Source organism: Opisthocomus hoazin, chromosome 10 (genome assembly GCF_030867145.1).
Source record: "Opisthocomus hoazin isolate bOpiHoa1 chromosome 10, bOpiHoa1.hap1, whole genome shotgun sequence".
NCBI lineage: Eukaryota > Metazoa > Chordata > Aves > Opisthocomiformes > Opisthocomidae > Opisthocomus > Opisthocomus hoazin.
The window spans coordinates 18,313,389-18,331,469 of record NC_134423.1 but is presented as its reverse complement, the minus strand read 5'-3'; the positions used below and the strand labels follow the sequence as shown (position 1 = coordinate 18,331,469).

General features: G+C 39.4%; 1 protein-coding gene across 1 annotated transcript in view; it reads left to right on the top strand.

Moving 5' to 3' along the window:
- Window positions 1–17,719, top strand: part of LOC142362534 (protein unc-13 homolog A-like) — a 48,470-nt gene extending 30,751 nt beyond the window's left edge. The window contains exons 7-8 of the mRNA XM_075431299.1: window positions 17,195–17,261; window positions 17,681–17,719. Of these exons, the coding sequence (XP_075287414.1) occupies window positions 17,195–17,261; window positions 17,681–17,719 (106 nt within the window). The remainder of the gene's footprint in view (window positions 1–17,194; window positions 17,262–17,680) is intronic.
- Window positions 17,720–18,081: the final 362 nt, after the last annotated feature.

Below are 18,081 nucleotides of genomic sequence, written 5' to 3'. Positions count from 1 at the left end.
TAATCTCTTTGGTACTATTCAGGTACAAATATGTTGCTGTATATCCAGAATAGCCAGAAATTTACAGATATTACACCAGAATGACTGAAAACAAAGTGGCTTATAATTTAAAAATACATAAATGATGGAGAAGGACACAATGAATGAGTATTTTGTATAATTATATGCTGCTTCTTGAGGAAAAAAATGTATATAAGTACTTGAACTATAGTCTTCAGTAAAATCATACTTTTCGTGTGTGCATCTTGTATGTCATCATACTCAGGAAGTAACATACACTTCTATTGTATTAGCAGTCTGGTATGATGTAATTGCCTTAAGCTACAATGAGTCACATTAGAACTGTGGATTGGTGAATAAAGTACATACAATACTTAATAAAATGTTAAAGTTGATAAAAACCTTTAAATGAAAACCATAAGTTCTATTTACAGTCAAGCTGCATTAGTATAAAAATTAATCTATGCAATTTATATACATGTAAAATGAAACACATGAATACTAGATAGAACACTTAATGCTTGTATTCTTGATAAATTTACAGTGTTTCTTCTGGAGACATTTCACTTAACTGGAAATTTAAATGGCAATTACTCTTCACTACTGAAACCAATTCATTAATCTAGATCTCAGAATAACTAGAACAAAAAAAAAAAGAGTGTTTTGTAAAATTACTGTTTTGAACAACTACCGTTTGAAACAGAAGAAGGATTATGCTGAAAAAGTACACTAAAGAAAAAAATTACACTTCAAAAAGGTAATCTCTTCTGTTGCATTTTCAAAGGAATTTAGTCACTCAGCTTTTGAAAATGTTATGCTCAAAATCTTATATTAAAAATGTTTGGTGTATTTTAAAAATATCAATCAAATGCATTGACAAGATTAATGACAATAATTAGAAAATATCGATGCTGCGGTCCACAGTTAATCTCCTAAACAAGGAAAGTAGTGTGCAAGGGCCTGTCAATCAGAAACTAAACTGAGTGGCATAAAATTGATTAGGGCCATAAGACTGATTCCAAAATAAGCAAAATTAAACTAAATATTTCCTTTAAAAAGCAAACAATCAATCCCACAATACTCCAAAGACTAAGGAAGTACAGTAACACAGAAACACGGATAAGGATCTTTCTTTAAAAAAAAATTGATATATCCTGTGATCATAGAATGCTTTGAGTGAATAGAATGGGTTGGAAGGGACCTTTAGAAGTCATCTAGCCCAACCCCCCCTGCAGTGAGCAGGGATATCCTCAACTAGACCTGGTTGCTCAGAGCACTGTCCAACTTGACCTTGAATGCTTCCAGGAACGGGGCCTCCACTACCTCTCTGGACAACCTGTGCCAGTGTTTCACCACCCTCATGGTAAAAAATTTCTTCCTCATATCTAGTCTAAATCTGCCCTCCCTTAGTGTAAAACCATTACTACTTGTCCTGTCACAACAAGCCCTGCTGAAAATATTTTCCCCATCTTTCTTATAGGCCCCCTTCAGGTGCTGGAAGGCTGCTATAAGGTCTCCACACAGCCTTCTCTTCTCCAGGCTGAACAGCCCCAACCCTTTCAACCTTTCCTCCCATGAGAGGTGCTCCAGCCCTCGGATCATTTTTGTGGCCTCCTCTGGAGCCGCTCCAACAGGTCCGTGTCCTTCTTGTGCTGGGGACAGTGATACTTGTCTTTTCTGCAGAGCTGTAAATCAATCAGTGGACAAGAAGAAAAAAAAGACTTGATTACATTAAAAAAACCCAACCCATTCTTCAGGTTTATTTATTTCTATCTACATAGGCCATATGAGCAGATGATATCGTACATCTCTATATTCACACGGGAAGCTAAGGAGGGATATGCCCTCTACAGAACCATGCCAGACCTATATAGATTTTATGGACAAAGTTGGTTCTGAGTATTTGGTTCTAAAGTGTTTGGCTTTGACAGTTTTTCCTCCAATCTAATGTTTGGGGTGATGGTAACTGCTGAATGTTAAAAGGAGATACATTACTAAAATTCAACTTCATGATCTGCAACCACTAGCAATGTTGATTTTAATGTAATAGTCATTAAGCTGATATTAATTAATGTGGTATGACAGCAACATAAAGATTATTTCAAACAGATGAAAACTGAAAAGAAAGCTTAAATGTGGTAGTTTTCAAAGTTTCTTAATGCTTGAAACATCCTGAGAGTTAAATGGACTTCTAAAAATGTAATTAATCTTCCCTGTTTATAAATACAGAGAAGCAAACATTTGCTAAGGTATAAATTCATTTGAAGTGATCGTTTTACAGCCATTTATCCAGTAATCTGTTTAATTATTCATGCTCAGATAACATAAAAATTGATAGACAGGCATAAAATTATTTCTAAACCATGAAAATTTCCACCTCCATCTCTTGGCTACAGGTCAGGAACTCCTGGAACTAAAACCGTATTTCCAATATGTAGCCATAGCTGTTTAACCAGATAATGTTTGTCCGTATATGTTTGTTTTCTGTTGTGATCATTCAATGACAGATTGCTTCTCAAAGTTATATTACAGAATAGCTAAGCATAACTGATCTTCCATGATGTTTTATTGTTTGATTTTGTGTTTACTGCCAAAAAGAAATAAGGTCCAAAAGAAAGAAAAGGAGAAGGCAGGCTAACAAAAAATGTAGGTCACACATAAGCCTTTTGGCTATGACCATCCACCAGCTCCCAGCCTTTCAGAACCGCAGATTACTTTTAAAATATAAAAAGCAGTTGACATTGTAGTTAGTGGGGTTTTGCATTTAATTATTTTTCTGAGGTTGTTCGCTATAATGAAGGCACGTGTTATGTGATTCCAGTCCCTGTGCCATTGTTTTAGAGAGCTCCAGCTGTATCACTGTGCTTTACTTTCTCATAACTGATACTATGCTTTTCCACACATTAGAAGAAGGGAACTACTACTTCTGAGAGCAGCAGCTTCATTTGTTCTGGAAAGCTGTGAGAAACATCTCATAGTACAATTTCATACAAGTGCATATTCTAAGTGATTAAGCTGCTCCAGTCAACAGAGTACTGCACTTTCAGGCATACTGTACTTACTAGGGTCTGTGGTGTTTTGGGGTTTTTGGGGGGGTGGGGGGGCGAGTGCTTCCAAGAAATACTTTTCAGGCGGGGACTTGGGTAGAATTCAGTTTGGCTGAACATAGGTGTCCAGTGCCATTTGAAATTTCCCTGTAATTCCTTCTGGATAGAAGTACTAGATTAAAAAAAATTATTAAATACTTGGTTTCCTATTCTTCCTCAAACCCTCTATTGATGAGGAAGAATAGTTTAGATAAAACAATTATAACTAATTGAGCTATATCAAATCTATTTTCAAGATAATTACTGAGCCTGGATGCAGAAATTTTAGCTGATATATGTGAATCTTCACAGTACATAGAGAAAATGAGTTTCTGATGATATCTTCTGGTTTGCATAAATAGCACAATATACAGGTCTTTAAGATGGAAACCAAGATTATTTTCTGATTTCTATAGTATCTAGTGTAAGAGAATCTCTATCTGGGATCTGTGTACTGCTTAATATGAGTAATGCTTTTACAATATGTGGGTATTTCCTATAGCACAAGTAGCTGGTTTCTAGATTTTTTTTTAAATGCAAAGAAAAAATATTGAGTAATCATGGTTTATTTATTTTAATGGGAAAGTAGGTAAAGCAACCTCACTTTTCCTTAGCTACAGAAAAACTATATAAAGCATAATTAGCAGATTTTTTTAACCAAATGGCCATATTAAAACCTTACATTAGCAAAAGCTGTTGTACATCTCAGCGAAACTCTTCTACTTTAAACTTGCATTCTTTCTCTATGCTGATATTGTAGTATTAGACACTCATGGGTGCATTTTTCTGAAAGCACCATTTGTATGAAAGTACCCTCAGAGTAGAGAAACAGAAGAAACCTCTGATGTCCAGAACAAAAGAAGAGAATGTGAATCTTGGTAAGTGGCTGCTGCAACTATTTCTTCTTTGATTTGCTGTTCTAAAAGAGCTGGTTTATTTTTTCTCCAATTAACAGTTTAACTCATGCAATACTCTGCATTCCAAAAGCAAGGTAAGATGACTGTTTACATCAAACACCCACCAAGTGACTTCCCTGAATACGAACTATTTTTGCATGTTAAAGATCATTCTTCTAAGCTCTTTGGCTGCTTGGGCAGCTGTTTTCTACATGATTTATAGAGAGCAGTGTCGATAGGAAGGTATTCTGCTTTAGGTGATATTTGGTTTAGTTTTATAGATCAGTCATTTAAAACTGCAAAGAAATAATGTTATTAATTTATTTTATTACAGTAAGGCAGATCTTTCCAGTAAGAGAAAATTGTGTAATAGTGGCTTACGGTCTCATGTAAGATTAAACCCTTTTGAATAACACTGTAGTGCTGAGAGTTCACTCCATTGTTCCCCAGGCTTACTTCTCATCTGTCACTCAAGCTGACAGGCGCATTGACGATCCTTCCTGCTCTGCTGCCCTTTCCAGCTTCAGTTCCACCCTCATGCTTTTCTCAAGTGTGTTTTTCCTTCAGATCTTCTGTGGCCTAGGACTATTGCTCTTGGTTGGAGTAAAAGTAGTTCTTTCAAAATCTACTTAAAAAAAAATATAAAGCTTCCGAAGAATTTTAAAGAATGTTGGAGTAGCTCTCCACAGCAGCAAAAGTATGTCATGTCATGTCCGACTTTTCATCCACCAGTACCCCCAAGTCCTTCTCGGCAGGGCTGCTCTCAATCCCCTCATCCCGAAGCCTGTATTGATAGTGGGACTTGCCCTGACCCAGGTGCAGGACCTTGCACTTGGCCTTGTCGAACCTCATGAGCTTCACACAGGCCCACTTTTTGAGCTTGTCCAGGTCCCTCTGGATGGCATCCCGTCCTTCCAGTGTGTCAAATGCACCACTCAGCTTGGTGTCATCCGCAGACTTGCTGAGGGTGGACTCGATCTCACTGTGTAGGTCATTGATGAAAATGTTAAACGGCACCGGTCCCAGTACAGAACCCTGAGGGACACCACTTGTCACTGGCATCCATCTGAACATTGAGCCGTTGACCACTGCCCACTGGCTGCAACCTTCCAACCAATTCCTCATCCACTGAACAGTCCACCCATCAAATCCATATGTCTCCAATTCAGAGAGAAGGATGTTGTGAGGGACTGTGTTGAAGGCTTTACAGAAGTCCGGATAGATCACATCCATAGCTCTTCCCTATGCACGGATCTCGTCACGCCTTCACAGAAGTTTCATTATTATGTATTTAAAAGTTTTCTGTAAAATTATGTAGTGTGCAGCTATGAATCTGATCTTAGTGGCAATTCTGAAAGGAAAAATCTTCATATTCAGCTGAGTTTGTACAAATATGAAATGCAGAATTAAGGCCTTAAGTGACTGAAGATGAGCCAGTGCAGCCAGCTGCTCCCCAAGGGATGAGCAGTCAGGCACGATAACACAGCAAGCAGGACAGGGGCCTCACCAGCCAGTGCCCCAACCCACTACCCTAGGCAAGCCTGGGAATAGCAACAAGGGTCAAACAATAGGGCAGATGACAGACAAGTTTGTGGTGATGAAACATTTCCAAGGTCAAACTGGTGAGTCAACTCTTACAGGTCAGGATGAGGTCTAGTGATGGCACAGGGTAAGACACAGCACAGTGATCACCAGGCAGGTCCATAACAATGAAGCAGGGTCAAGCTCAAGCCAGGAAATCAGTCCAAAATGAGGGTCTAGATCAAAGGGTGCATAGACAGAGCTGTACTTGAGCTAGAGACTGTCACTCCTGTAACACAACCTCAAGCAGTGTCTGGAGGCCCAGGGCTGAACTTAAATGGAGCTGTGGGGCTCACGGATCCCCTGGGGAGGCCTCAGGTGAGGCTGGTCTATTGGTACGCTCAGGGCCCCGACAGAAACAGACAAAATATTGGTTGAAAATTACTGCTGCAGATGTTTTTTGAGTTATTGATGATAAATGGAATTGATAAAAATGAATTTTTATTTTATTAGTCTTGTCCAAATTATTTCTTATTAGAAAAAATAATACAGAGCTTTATATTTCCATGCTATGTCTCTACTGTAAAGACAGGAATTCTGTTCTAGAATTAAAAGGAATTAATCTGAAAAACTGTTCAGCAGCTCTGCTTGCGGTGCTCTGAATAACTTGTAGAAATGAGGTTTTGTATTTTGGATAATTGGTTTAATACAGCACGGTTTTTAAATATACACATTTTTCAGGTCATTCCCTGGTTTTGAACATGACCTTGTATTCCAATCTAGGAATGAGATAATAACGGAGAAACTTCCAGTAGGAGAAGAGGTACAGTGTCTACTTCTGGCACAAAAGATATTGCCAAGTTTGATATCCTGCGGTATCTATAAAATAACCTACCAAACCTAATTATAAAATAGGTTATGTTTTAAAATAAAATGTAAGTATCTTTGTCATGTTGCAGAGATTACTATTCATTTCTTGCAATATCTATCCCTATCAGTCCATACTGTTTTGCTCCTCCCAGTAATCAGATGTTATAACTTTCTTTTCTTTAAATCTTTTCACAAGTGTCTGTTTTGCTTGTGCTTATTGGAAGTGTTCTGGTGATTGTTTTGCATCCTATTATGACCTAATATTAAGCTTTAATTGACTTTATTAGTAGTATTCATGGTTTTGTATTGTTTGTTATGGTGACAATCTTTCATAATAAATGACAAATCATTCTGACTTCCCCTGAGATTCTGTGTAATAACAGTATTCACAATGAATTCTTTAGATGTGAATGGAATAGGAAGGGCTTTAGGATTTTTTTTTTTTGTGCTGGATTAATTAAGGTCTATGCCTTCTTAGGTGTTTCTGTTCTCATGTAACTGTATTAGCACTTTACTATGACACAGTTACTTAATATTCGCAAAAGCTTTACATGCTATAAAGGTTAAAACACTTTACGTAGACCTTACATACGTAGTAATTTATCTAAGTAAGTAGCCTTGTCAGCTTCTGGGAACTAGTTTATCTAATTAATACTTGAGCTGTATGTAAAAGATGTATATTCAATCTCTGCAAGTATTCCCTTGAAACTACTAGAGAAGCTGTTCATTTATAGTAAAGCTAAAACAGTCAAGTCGGGTATCAGTTCTTGTGCAGGGAAATTCCCTTTGTGTGTATGACTTGATCTCAAAAAAATAAAATGCAGCCATTTCATGTAGAGGCACAAGAACTCTACAGAAAGAGCTACATAACAGAGGAGAAAAAGAGAGCTCCTGTGGGAAGAGGAGCAAATGTTTATGGAAAGTTTTATTAGGCTCCTAGTGCTGTGCCATATCTCATCTCGAGCTTCTTCCCTGAAAGTCACCAACACATTCGCATGCAGGGTAAACTTCACTGGAATAAATTTACTACATTTGCATAGCAATTGCTTGGTTACAAACTCATAGCTCGAATTTTGGTTCATTTACAATGAAAGCAGTAAGCCTACTTATAATAAATTCATATTACTCTTTTTTCTTTGTTTCGTTAATTGATTTCCTATTTGTATGGATTTTTTAAATGAAATTTCAAGTATTGATGTGAATTGTCAGTGCAAACTTTTATAGCATATTGTCCATGGACTAGCAATCATTGATACATGACTAAACAAACTCACTGAGCAAACTGTCCTCCTGAACTCACAGTTACTCTGAGTTACTATGCAGTAGACTCAGATGTATTCCCAAAGAGTAAAATCATCTCCGTTGGAAACACTTTGCTTTCTGACTTGGATATCGAGATTCAAGGTTAGAAAAGCCGTATAAGCGTATGAAGTGGAGAGATGGCAGGCAGCTTTTCTGCTTCACGGTGCAGCAGTTGAAGGTCAGGGAAAACACTGATCACATAAGTGCAGACACTACAGGTACACAGTAAGTTTGGACTAAAACCCAACCATTTTTTGCAGTGGAAGAGTCTGTTTAAAGATGACTTAAAAATAAGCAGATTAGATCTAATTTACTGCAGATAAGTATACCTGCTTTCATATAAAATTTTCCAGTGCTTTAAACTGAAGAAGTCTATGCGGAGCACTAGAGCTTCCTCTGTTACTGCTGTTCCTTACTTGCTGCAAATCAAGATGGGTAGAAGGAGAAAATAGGAACAGTATTAGGTTCCTAAAGCAAATCCTATTCTGTTTTTCGCTACAGCAGGTAAGGATTATGGTAAGACATTAGAAAAGCATTCAACATTCTGGTGCAGGAGGAGGGCAAGGACATTTCATGTTCTTAAACCATTTGAGAGTTTCTGAAGAAGAACAGATACCTCAAAAAATTGTTCTTTTCCTTAACTATTACATAGTTATTATTATATCCTACTATTATATCCTTTCATTATCTATAACAATAAGCCAAAACTCATACAACTATTCAACATCATGGAATTATCATTAATTATGTATTTCTATGCTTCACTTAGTTTAGAAGTAGAGACAGATTGAATCCACAGAAGGATCTATTTGAGGTATGAGAACTTTTTAATACTTCGGTACAGTTTCATACATGAGGCCAGGTTCAGGGAGCAGTCACAGTAGAGCTGCTTCTGTGAAACTTGGAACACTGGGAACATTTTGGAACACTAAGATAACCTAACTGGAAAAGAATTGTTATTAATTGTGACTGCCTGAATCGGCTTTGACAGAGACAGCAACAACCCGTCAGTGTACAGTTTGAAGGGTGAAAACACACTAGGGAGAGGAAAGTACTTCCCTTGCAACAAATAGTTAATTATGCCCAGGAAGAGGAGGGGTAATCAGGCTGCTGTTATTGAAGGGTTATCTTTAGCAGCTGTGCAGATAATGGACTTGGTTCAGGAGTACTTCTAAAAGCAAGCAGGAATAGGCATCTTCCTTCAGGAAAGCATGAAGATCCACATCAATGTGAATTATGCCTATGAGAATCTTAGGAAAAATTAGAGAAAATATTTGAACGTGGAAAAAATAGGAGTTCTGTTATGGGGATAAATGTGTACTTTGAAACTTCACTGATTTTCTCTAGAGATGAGTCAAAATATGTAGGTCTTGTATAAGACTTGCGTTCTTAATGATAAGGTAAGTAACCTGAAAAAGAGTGGGGGAAAAAAATCTCTAAGAACTTAACTGCTATGTAAGTGTATTTTAGTTTCTGTTCATGTGTTACTGAATGGTTAGAAGATGAATGTTATTGCTGTACCATCTGTTTTAGACAGGTACACAAGGTGATCTTAAAGAAATCAGAAAATGTTATTTCATTACTGTAGATAATGTTGCTCTTGAAATGCAAGCTGATATGATAAAATTTAGTACCTTGACCCAAAGAAACTGAAGTCTCACAATTTTAGTTTTAAAACAAACAGACAAAAACTAGTAAGAACTCAGAACTGTAAATTATTTGAAGTAAAAACCGATAGTAATATAACTGATGTAAATATATGATTGAAGACTATAATATAGCTACTGAAACTTAAGATTGTAGACAATAAGAAAGTAAATGCAAAAAAAAAAGTACAGTCAAATTCAAAACTAAAATTTTACTGTAGAGATGAGTAATATTGCTGACCTATAAGCAAGTTTTGTTCTCTGGTCTAGTGTCTGGAAACTAAATTTTTAAGTGCAACTTGAGTATCTGTAAATGTGAACCTGTGTAGGGGTATAGATTTAATGATACAAAAAAAATTATCTTGGAGCAAAGTCTGCCTTCTCTTGTCACTGAAACACACAAGAATATATATATGAGGTAGCTTGGTAATGCTAAATTATATGAATCTACATGAGGCTTAGAAGAGTAAGTCTTACTGTGATATAGCAAACTGTGGAAAGCCGAAGTCACTGAATTTTCCTTTGTGATTTTATGAAGTCATTCACTCCCTGGTAACGTGATTATAGCTAAGATGGACACGTACTGCCCACAGTTCTTCCTAGTGTTTTACTAAACTGCTACTTATTGCACAGCTTTTGAATGTTATTATTTTATCTGTACTGTATAATTGAGGCCTGCAAAATGAGTTGAAATTGAATTATAGCTGTATAGTACAAGAATCCTTAATGGGATACCATTTTTATAGTTTCACATCTCAGATATACTTTCCAGTGAGAGTAGTGTTCCCTTCTACTAAGTGCATGAGTTGACTTGAAAGCTAGTGATGCAAAGCAATTTGTTTTCAGCTGGAAAGTATTTCAGTGCAGTCAGCTTCAGATAATCTCCTGGCAGGTGCTATAACAAGGACTGGTTTATTGTAGCCCAGGTGTATGTAATATTACTAATGTCGCTTTGGCCTGATGTGCAAGGCTGTGGTAGTAACTTCTGCATCTGGTGCTTCACTGCAGCAACAGTCAGAGATATTCCCAAAGAATTTGTGCTGCTGCAGTCTAAATGAGTAACAGATGTGTAAAACCTCCCCCAGAAGTTTCAAGTATCTTATGAATTTATCATATGCTTCCAATGCACATTAAACTGTGCATGTTTCAGAAGTTTACAGCATTAGAAGCGAAGTACTTGAAAGTACTCTTTTTGACATTCTAAAGAACAAAGAAGCTGTTCTTCATCTTTACCTATTCTTTCCTATCCTCCTTCTGAACTATAAAAGAATGCAGGATAAAACTAGAAATTACCATCAGCATCCTTATCCCATATTCTTACAAGAATGACCATTGTCAGATGCTTTTCAGGAAGCTATTTAAAGGAAACAAAACAAACGATAAAATCTCAGCTTTGTGGTAGAATACTATCCGAGTACAACTCTGTTTGATCTGTCCATTAGAGATTGATTTAAGGACAAGACGTTAGTTCCAGCATGACTGTTGTTAGCAGGGTGTAGAAATTGCTGATTAAAAAATATTGTAATATGTCACGATAGAGTGCAATTATTTCAATTTTTCTTCCATAGTTTATTTCCAATTATATTCAAAGCTGACAATAGACATTAATGATGAATATGCATTGAGCTTAGCCTGGGGGCAAATGAGGAACAAGTTGAAAGCTTGTGGGTTAGAGTTAAGGGACAGGCTCATAAGGGTGACATTACTGTGGGTGTGTACTACAGGCCACCTGACCAGGAGGAGGAGGTTGATGAGGCCTTCTACAGACAGCTGCAAGCAGCCTCACAGTCACAGGCCCTGGTTCTTATGGGGGACTTCAACCACCTTGACATCAGCTGGGAAGACCATACAGCTAGGCAGGCGCAATCCAGGAGGTTCCTACAGAGCATCGATGATAACTTTCTGATGCAAGTGGTGGAGGAACCAACAAGGAAAGGCGAGCTGCTGGACGTTGTATTAACAAACAAGGAGGGACTGGTGGAGGATGTGAAGGTCGGAGGTAGACTCGGCTGCAGTGACCATGAAATGGTCGAGTTCAGGATCCTGCGTGGAGGAAGCAGGGCGATAAGCAGGATCAAAACCTTGGACCTCAGGAGGGCTGACTTTGCCCTCTTCAGGGAGCTACTGGGAGGAATCCTGTGGGCCAGGGCTCTCGAAGGCAGGGGGGTCCATGAGTGCTGGTCGCTCTTTAAACGACACGTCCTCCATGCTCAGGAGCAATGCATCCCCCTGAGAAAGAAATCAAGCAAAGGAGGCAGGAGACCTGCATGGTTAAACAAGGAGCTTCTAGCGGAGATCAGGTGGAAGAGAAGGGTCCATGGAACGTGGAAAGAGGGGCAGGCCACTTGGGAAGAGTACAGGAATGTGGTCAGAGAGTGCAGGGATGCGACGAGGAAGGCCAAAGCCCACCTGGAATTGAAGCTGGCAAGGGATGTCAAAAACAACAAGAAGGGCTTCTTCAACTACATCAGCAGCAAAAGGAAGGCTAGGGACAACGTGGGGCCGCTGCTGAATGAGGCGGGTGTCCTGGTGACGGAGGATGCGGAGAAGGCAGAGCTACTGAATGACTTCTTTGCTTCAGTCTTCAGTGCTAAGACTGCCCCTCAGGAATCCCAGGCCCCGGAGGTAAGAGAAGAAGCCTACAAAGAGGACGACTTTCCCTTGGTCGAGGAGGACTGTGTGCGGGATCGCTTAAGCGATCTGAACGTCCACAAATCCATGGGCCCCGACGGAATGCACCCACGAGTGCTGAGGGAGCTGGCGGATGTCATTGCTGAGCCACTCTCCATCATCTTTGAGAGGTCGTGGAGGACAGGAGAGGTGCCCGAGGACTGGAGAAAGGCCAATGTCACTCCAATCTTCAAAAAGGGCAAGAAGGAGGACCCAGGGAACTACAGGCCGGTCAGCCTCACCTCCATCCCAGGAAAGGTGATGGAGCAGCTTATCCTGGAGGTCATCAACAAGCAAGTGGATGAAAAGAAGGTTATTAGGTGTAGTCAGCATGGACTGACCAAGGGGAAATCATGCCTGACCAATCTGATAGCTTTCTACAATGACATGACTGGCTGGGTAGACGAAGGGAGAGCCATGGATGTTGTCTACCTTGACTTCAGCGAGGCTTTCAACACAGTCTCCCATGATATCCTCCTAGGGAAGCTGAGGAAGCGTGGGCTGTATGAGTGGTCGGTGAGGTGGATTGAGAACTGGCTGAATGGCAGAACTCAGAGGGCTGTCATCAGCAGCGCTGAGTCTAGTTGGAGGCTGGTAACTAGTGGTGTCCCTCAGGGGTCAGTACTGGGCCCAGCCTTGTTTAACTTCTTCATCAACGACCTGGATGAAGAGTTAGAATGTACCCTCAGCAAGTTTGCTGATGACACAAAACTGGGAGGTGCGGTAGACACACCGGAAGGCTGTGCTGCCATTCAGCGTGACCTGGATAGGCTGGAAAGTTGGGCAGAGAGGAACCTGATGAGGTTCAACAAAGGCAAATGCAGGGTCCTGCACCTGGGCAGGAATAACCCCATGCATCAGTACAGGCTTGGGGTGGACCTGCTGAAGAGCAGCTCTGTGGAGAGGGACCTGGGTGTCCTGGTGGACGACAGGTTAACCATGAGCCAACAGTGTGCCCTGGCTGCCAAGAAAGCTAATGGGATCCTGGGGTGCATCAAGAAGAGTGTGGCCAGCAGGACGAGGGAGGTTCTTCTTCCCCTCTACACTGCCCTAGTGAGGCCTCATCTGGAGTACTCTGTCCAGTTCTGGGCTCCCCAGGTCAAGAAAGATGAAGAGCTACTGGAGAGAGTCCAGCGGAGGGCTACATGGATGGTGAGGGTACTGGAACATCTCCCCTACGAGGAGAGGCTGAGGGAGCTGGGCTTGTTCAGCCTGAAGAAGAGAAGGCTGCAAGGGGACCTAATAAATGCATATAAATATCTCAAGGGTGGGTGTCAGGAGGATGGGGCCAAGCTCTTTTCAGTGGTTCCCAGCGACAGGACAAGGGGCAATGGGCACAAACGGAGGCACAGGAAGTTCCGTCTGAACATGAGGAAGAACTTCTTCCCTCTGAGGGTGACAGAGCACTGGAACAGGCTGCCCAAGGAGGTTGTGGAGTCTCCTTCTCTGGAGATATTCACGACCTGCCTGCACAAGGTCCTGTGCAGCCTGCTGTAGGTGACCCTGCTTTGGCAAGGGGGTTGGACTAGATGACCCCCAGAGGTCCCTTCCAACCCCTACCATTCTGTGATTCTGTGATTCTGTGAATAGTTAGAAATCAATGCAGATGTTCAGGACTGCCTATTGCAGACAAAAAAGCATTCAGAGGATGTCATTATTTGTTTGTATGTGGCCACACTGCAACTGCTGTATAATTAACTGCTCTACAATGAAGTCAGCAATGAGATTTAATTTTAGAAGAAGTTCCATGAAAATGCAAATCGTCATTGAAATACTAGAGCGATTTTAATGTATTTGGGCAACAGAATTGAGAGGGAAAACATCTATTAAATAAAAGTATCAGTGTAACTTTTGTTTTCTATTAAAAATCGTTAGCTTTTGATAAAACGCGCTGAACAGCCTTCATGTTTATCTAGCCTGTGCATTTCTTTGCACATAACTATATTCTGTTGGTAAATTGACTGCAAAGCGATTGGTTATTCTGATCCTTGCGGCTAGGAGATGTGGAGGCTTGCTAAGTTTGATGCACAATACATCAAAACTTTGACCTAGGTTGCTTGCTCAAGTCATCATACCTGAATATTGCTGGACTTCTCATTATGAGGCTTCTCTTCTGTTTTTCCCCTTTTCATTGTTCCTGTGAACTGCACTGGTTCATAGACAGCAGCTGGGCATTATTTTGTAGGAGTAGTGGAATCAATGTGATTTTCAGGCACTCCTAAGGTGTCTTGTTTGTTTCCAAGCTTTTTGGTGGTTCTACCATGGGGAATTAATGCTGTTCTAATTATCAGCAGTGATTCCCTTATTTTCTGACTTCATGCTTGTGTGAAGTTCTCCTAATCTGCTGTTACTGCTATGTTGTTTCACAAAATTATAGCAATGTGTTTGCCTGGAACAAAGTATGTTGCTCGTACATAGTTTAGTTAGCAGTACAGACCATTCCCAGCAGTATCTGTTGGTCTTTGCTACTCAGAATTGCTATCAACTGCTTGTCATCTGGAGGCTTTATTCAGTATTGAGAAACTGTTTTCTGCCGGGTAACTAATTAGTTTTTATAGATCTGAACAGAAAATTAACAATCAGTTGTTGTCTAAACTGGACGGATGACTGTGTCAGCAGGAAGTGGACACAGGTAAAAAGCTGCTCCTACTCTGTCTCTCTGTGCTGAGTTCTTATGTGGCATAAGGAGAAATGTATCGTAATAAGTGTATTGAACTGCCTTGTCTGCACTGCTCGGCAGGCTGATCACAGACCAATGACTTTCTAAAAGTGTTCCAAATCAGTTACATGTTTTTGTCTGGCTGTGTATGTTATATCTCAAAACTTGAGAATACTCTTAATGCTACTTACTTTCAGTTAAGGCAGAGAAAGCTGGTTTTTTCTGTTCATTCTGAATCAACACTGATAACCAACTCTCCATCTGACCTTGAGGCTAATTACCCTAATAATTCCTAAGGTTAATTATTATGTAGTATTTTCAGTCTAGTTAAAAGCTGCAGGATGGGATGGACTAATTTTGAGTATCACTTGGCTGATTAACCTTACAGTAAAAAAAAATGAATAGATGTGAAAAGGGAAGAGGCTGAACCTGCAAACATGCAGCCTCAGAGATGAGGGCAGGGGAAGACAAGCTTCTTCGTACTTAGTTTGCATCATGTGCACTCAGCTGTGCATATTGGAGAGAATGTTCTCCTCCTGAAATAAAAGAGCACTATTCCAAAAGTCCAAGATAATTTAGTAATGTGTGGACCTAGGGATATCACTGAAGTATGCTATAAATACACTGCAACTTTACATGGTAGACAGGCTGCTACTGTCCTCTGTAGATTGTACCCGTAGATTTTTACTGTATTCTTTTATATTGCTACTTAACTGTTATTGTAAAAGGCAGTATCTTTTGAATTGCTTAAATTCTTGCAAGAGTGGTAGAGTCTATAGTAATATTTTAACTTGTGCTTAACAGCTGTGAACTGAATTAGCATTTTTCAGCTTGAACCACCATTCTTTACAGGTGTGGTGAAGTAGCTTGAATAATGAAACCTCATTATAATTGGCCTGTCTAACTGTACAACTTCTGTGTAGGGGCAAACAATTGCATAACATATTCTTATTTCAAAGATTTGTTGATAGTTTTTAATGATGCTTATCTGATCAACTAAGTCTTTTTTTGTCGTGGATTTTTCATGGGGGTTGGAGTTTTAGTGTTGTGTGTCGTCCCCGCACACCCCCCCCCGCCTCATAGATCTTTATTCCAGGCTTAGAGAGGTATAAATGATTCCAGGATGTCTTCTCAGTAACTCCTTAAGAGCAGCTTGCAAAGACTTGGTGATAGTACTAGCTCTGTGTCTTAGAAAGATATGCCTTTACTGAGGAAATGCAAAGGCTTCCTTCCTTCCCCCCCCCTTGGTGGTTTATTTTTTGGTGGTGGTTTTTTCTTCTCTCCTGCTATGTGATGTCAAAGACTTGTAATGCTGACTTCTGAACCACTATAATCAGGAAATATATTCCTTTGCCAATACTATTTTATACCCTGTTAATAATAGAAGGGGCAGGAATCATGTCTCTTAAAGTTAGTGCACTCTTAGAATTAATGGAACTCCCTGTAATCCAAAGGGGATACTGTGAGCCAGTCTTCTCTGCTTTAACATGCCTTAATTGCTTCAGAATGCCTGAATAGATGGGATTTTTTTCAGAACTGTAGTTTAATATTTTGTTACAGCAGAGAAAATCAGCATATGGAGATACTGCCATGTGTCTTGCTGTAGTTTATGTCTAGTGTCTGCTTATTTTTTCCCTGTATATTGAAGCAACTACACGTATGCTGTGTTCTAACTTTACAGTCAAATCACCATCAGGTCTGAGGACTCTTAATTGTAAACATTCTGTTTTACTTTATTAACTAGCAACCCAAGTAGAGAGAGGCAGGGTAGTTGGAAATGATGGAAGGAAATGTGTTGCTCTACTCTTATCTTCAATTGTAATGAAAATAAGACAAAATATTAAAAACTTCTAAAAAATATTTTCAACTTGTTATATTTGATTTTAACATTCAAATCCTGGGAGAGAAAAAAAGCTGTTTGAAGTAGGAATGTCAGGTTTTCCTAGACTGTTACTTTTATTTGCCTTTTGGAAAAAGTGGGCTGGAGTTGAAAATAGATGCAAATAGAGGAAAAATACATTAGATGATTGTCTTTAACCTGGTCATCCCCTGCAACAAATATTGATACAGGTCAAAGTGTCATGTTATCATTCATCAGATCTGATTAAAATAGATCTTCCATGTTGAAGGCTAAATACATCATAATTAAGTGTTTCCCTCCACTATTTTGTGTAGCTTGTTTGGATTTAATATTGACAAAGTAAAGCCACTTGTGAGTCTACTCACTGAAACAACACTTACTTGAACATTTTATTATGTTGACTAGGAGGATGAGAGTGTGTGACTTCGGATCAGCTCTTTTCCTGTCAAGTGTAAAGTTACCCTTATGCTAATTACTAGGATAAGTTTTCATAACTTCATGTTAAGAATAACCTCCACAGAGCTAATATTTTCTAGTATACAGAGGATACTACATACAGAGAAAATGGATGATGGTTCTAGCTGACTTTGATCCGCTTGTCCATAGACTTCTCAGAGCTCTTTTAAATATTTTTTTCTTACTTTGCTGTTCTGAGCACTTTTTCCCCCCCCTCCTTTCTCCAGGAGAACTAAAGATCAAGCTGAAGGAAGTAATTTTGCAAAAGCAAGTTGGGCCAGGGCTATTGAGAAGGTAAGAGCTGCTCTGAAAACTACTGACGTGTTACTGTAATTTAAAGAATTTTCTCAGAAGAAGGAAGAATTTAGTATAAGATTTCTTATTCATGTAAACTGCTATTCAGTTTCAGGAGGATCTGAGGATGTGATTGCTGAGTTTCTGATAGTAGAGACAATTCCTTCCATTGGTTCGTTAATCTGTGTGGTTCCTGCAAGTTGGAATTCTTTTTTTGTCTGAAACAGAAAGAGGGTGAATTCCTGAAACTTTCTTTAGATGCGCGAGAAGTGATTGTCTTGTCTGTGTTGCATATTAATCCAGAAACCATAACTTCAGATATCTATTTCTCAATAACTTTGATATTGAGAAAACTCAGTACTTGAACAATATTTAACAAAAATGGTTTTAAAAACATTGTTTCGATATTTTTTTCCTAGAAAAACCTTGTAAGTTCTGATGATGATACCACTGCCTAAACAGACATTTTCTTGTTAGATGTGATAATTAAGGGAAATTATTAGAATTACTTGCTCCGTTTATGTGGCCAGTAATGGTACCAAGTATTTTCTTTCTCAGTGTTTGCTCCTAAACTGTACAAACCATTGTCTCGCAGGAATAGTTGGGAATTCAGACATTGTCAGTTTTTTGCCCAGATTGCTCGGTAGTACTACCTGTTGTGTGCCACTTCTGGAGAAAGGAAAGGAAATAATAAACCAACTCTCAAAATCCCGTTTTTGCATTAAACTGTTCACCTTTGACTGCTGGTAATGTTTGGTGTGTGCAGGCGAGGCAGCTGTGCAGTCACTGTGTGTGACCGTTTCTTGCAGGGCAGGTATAA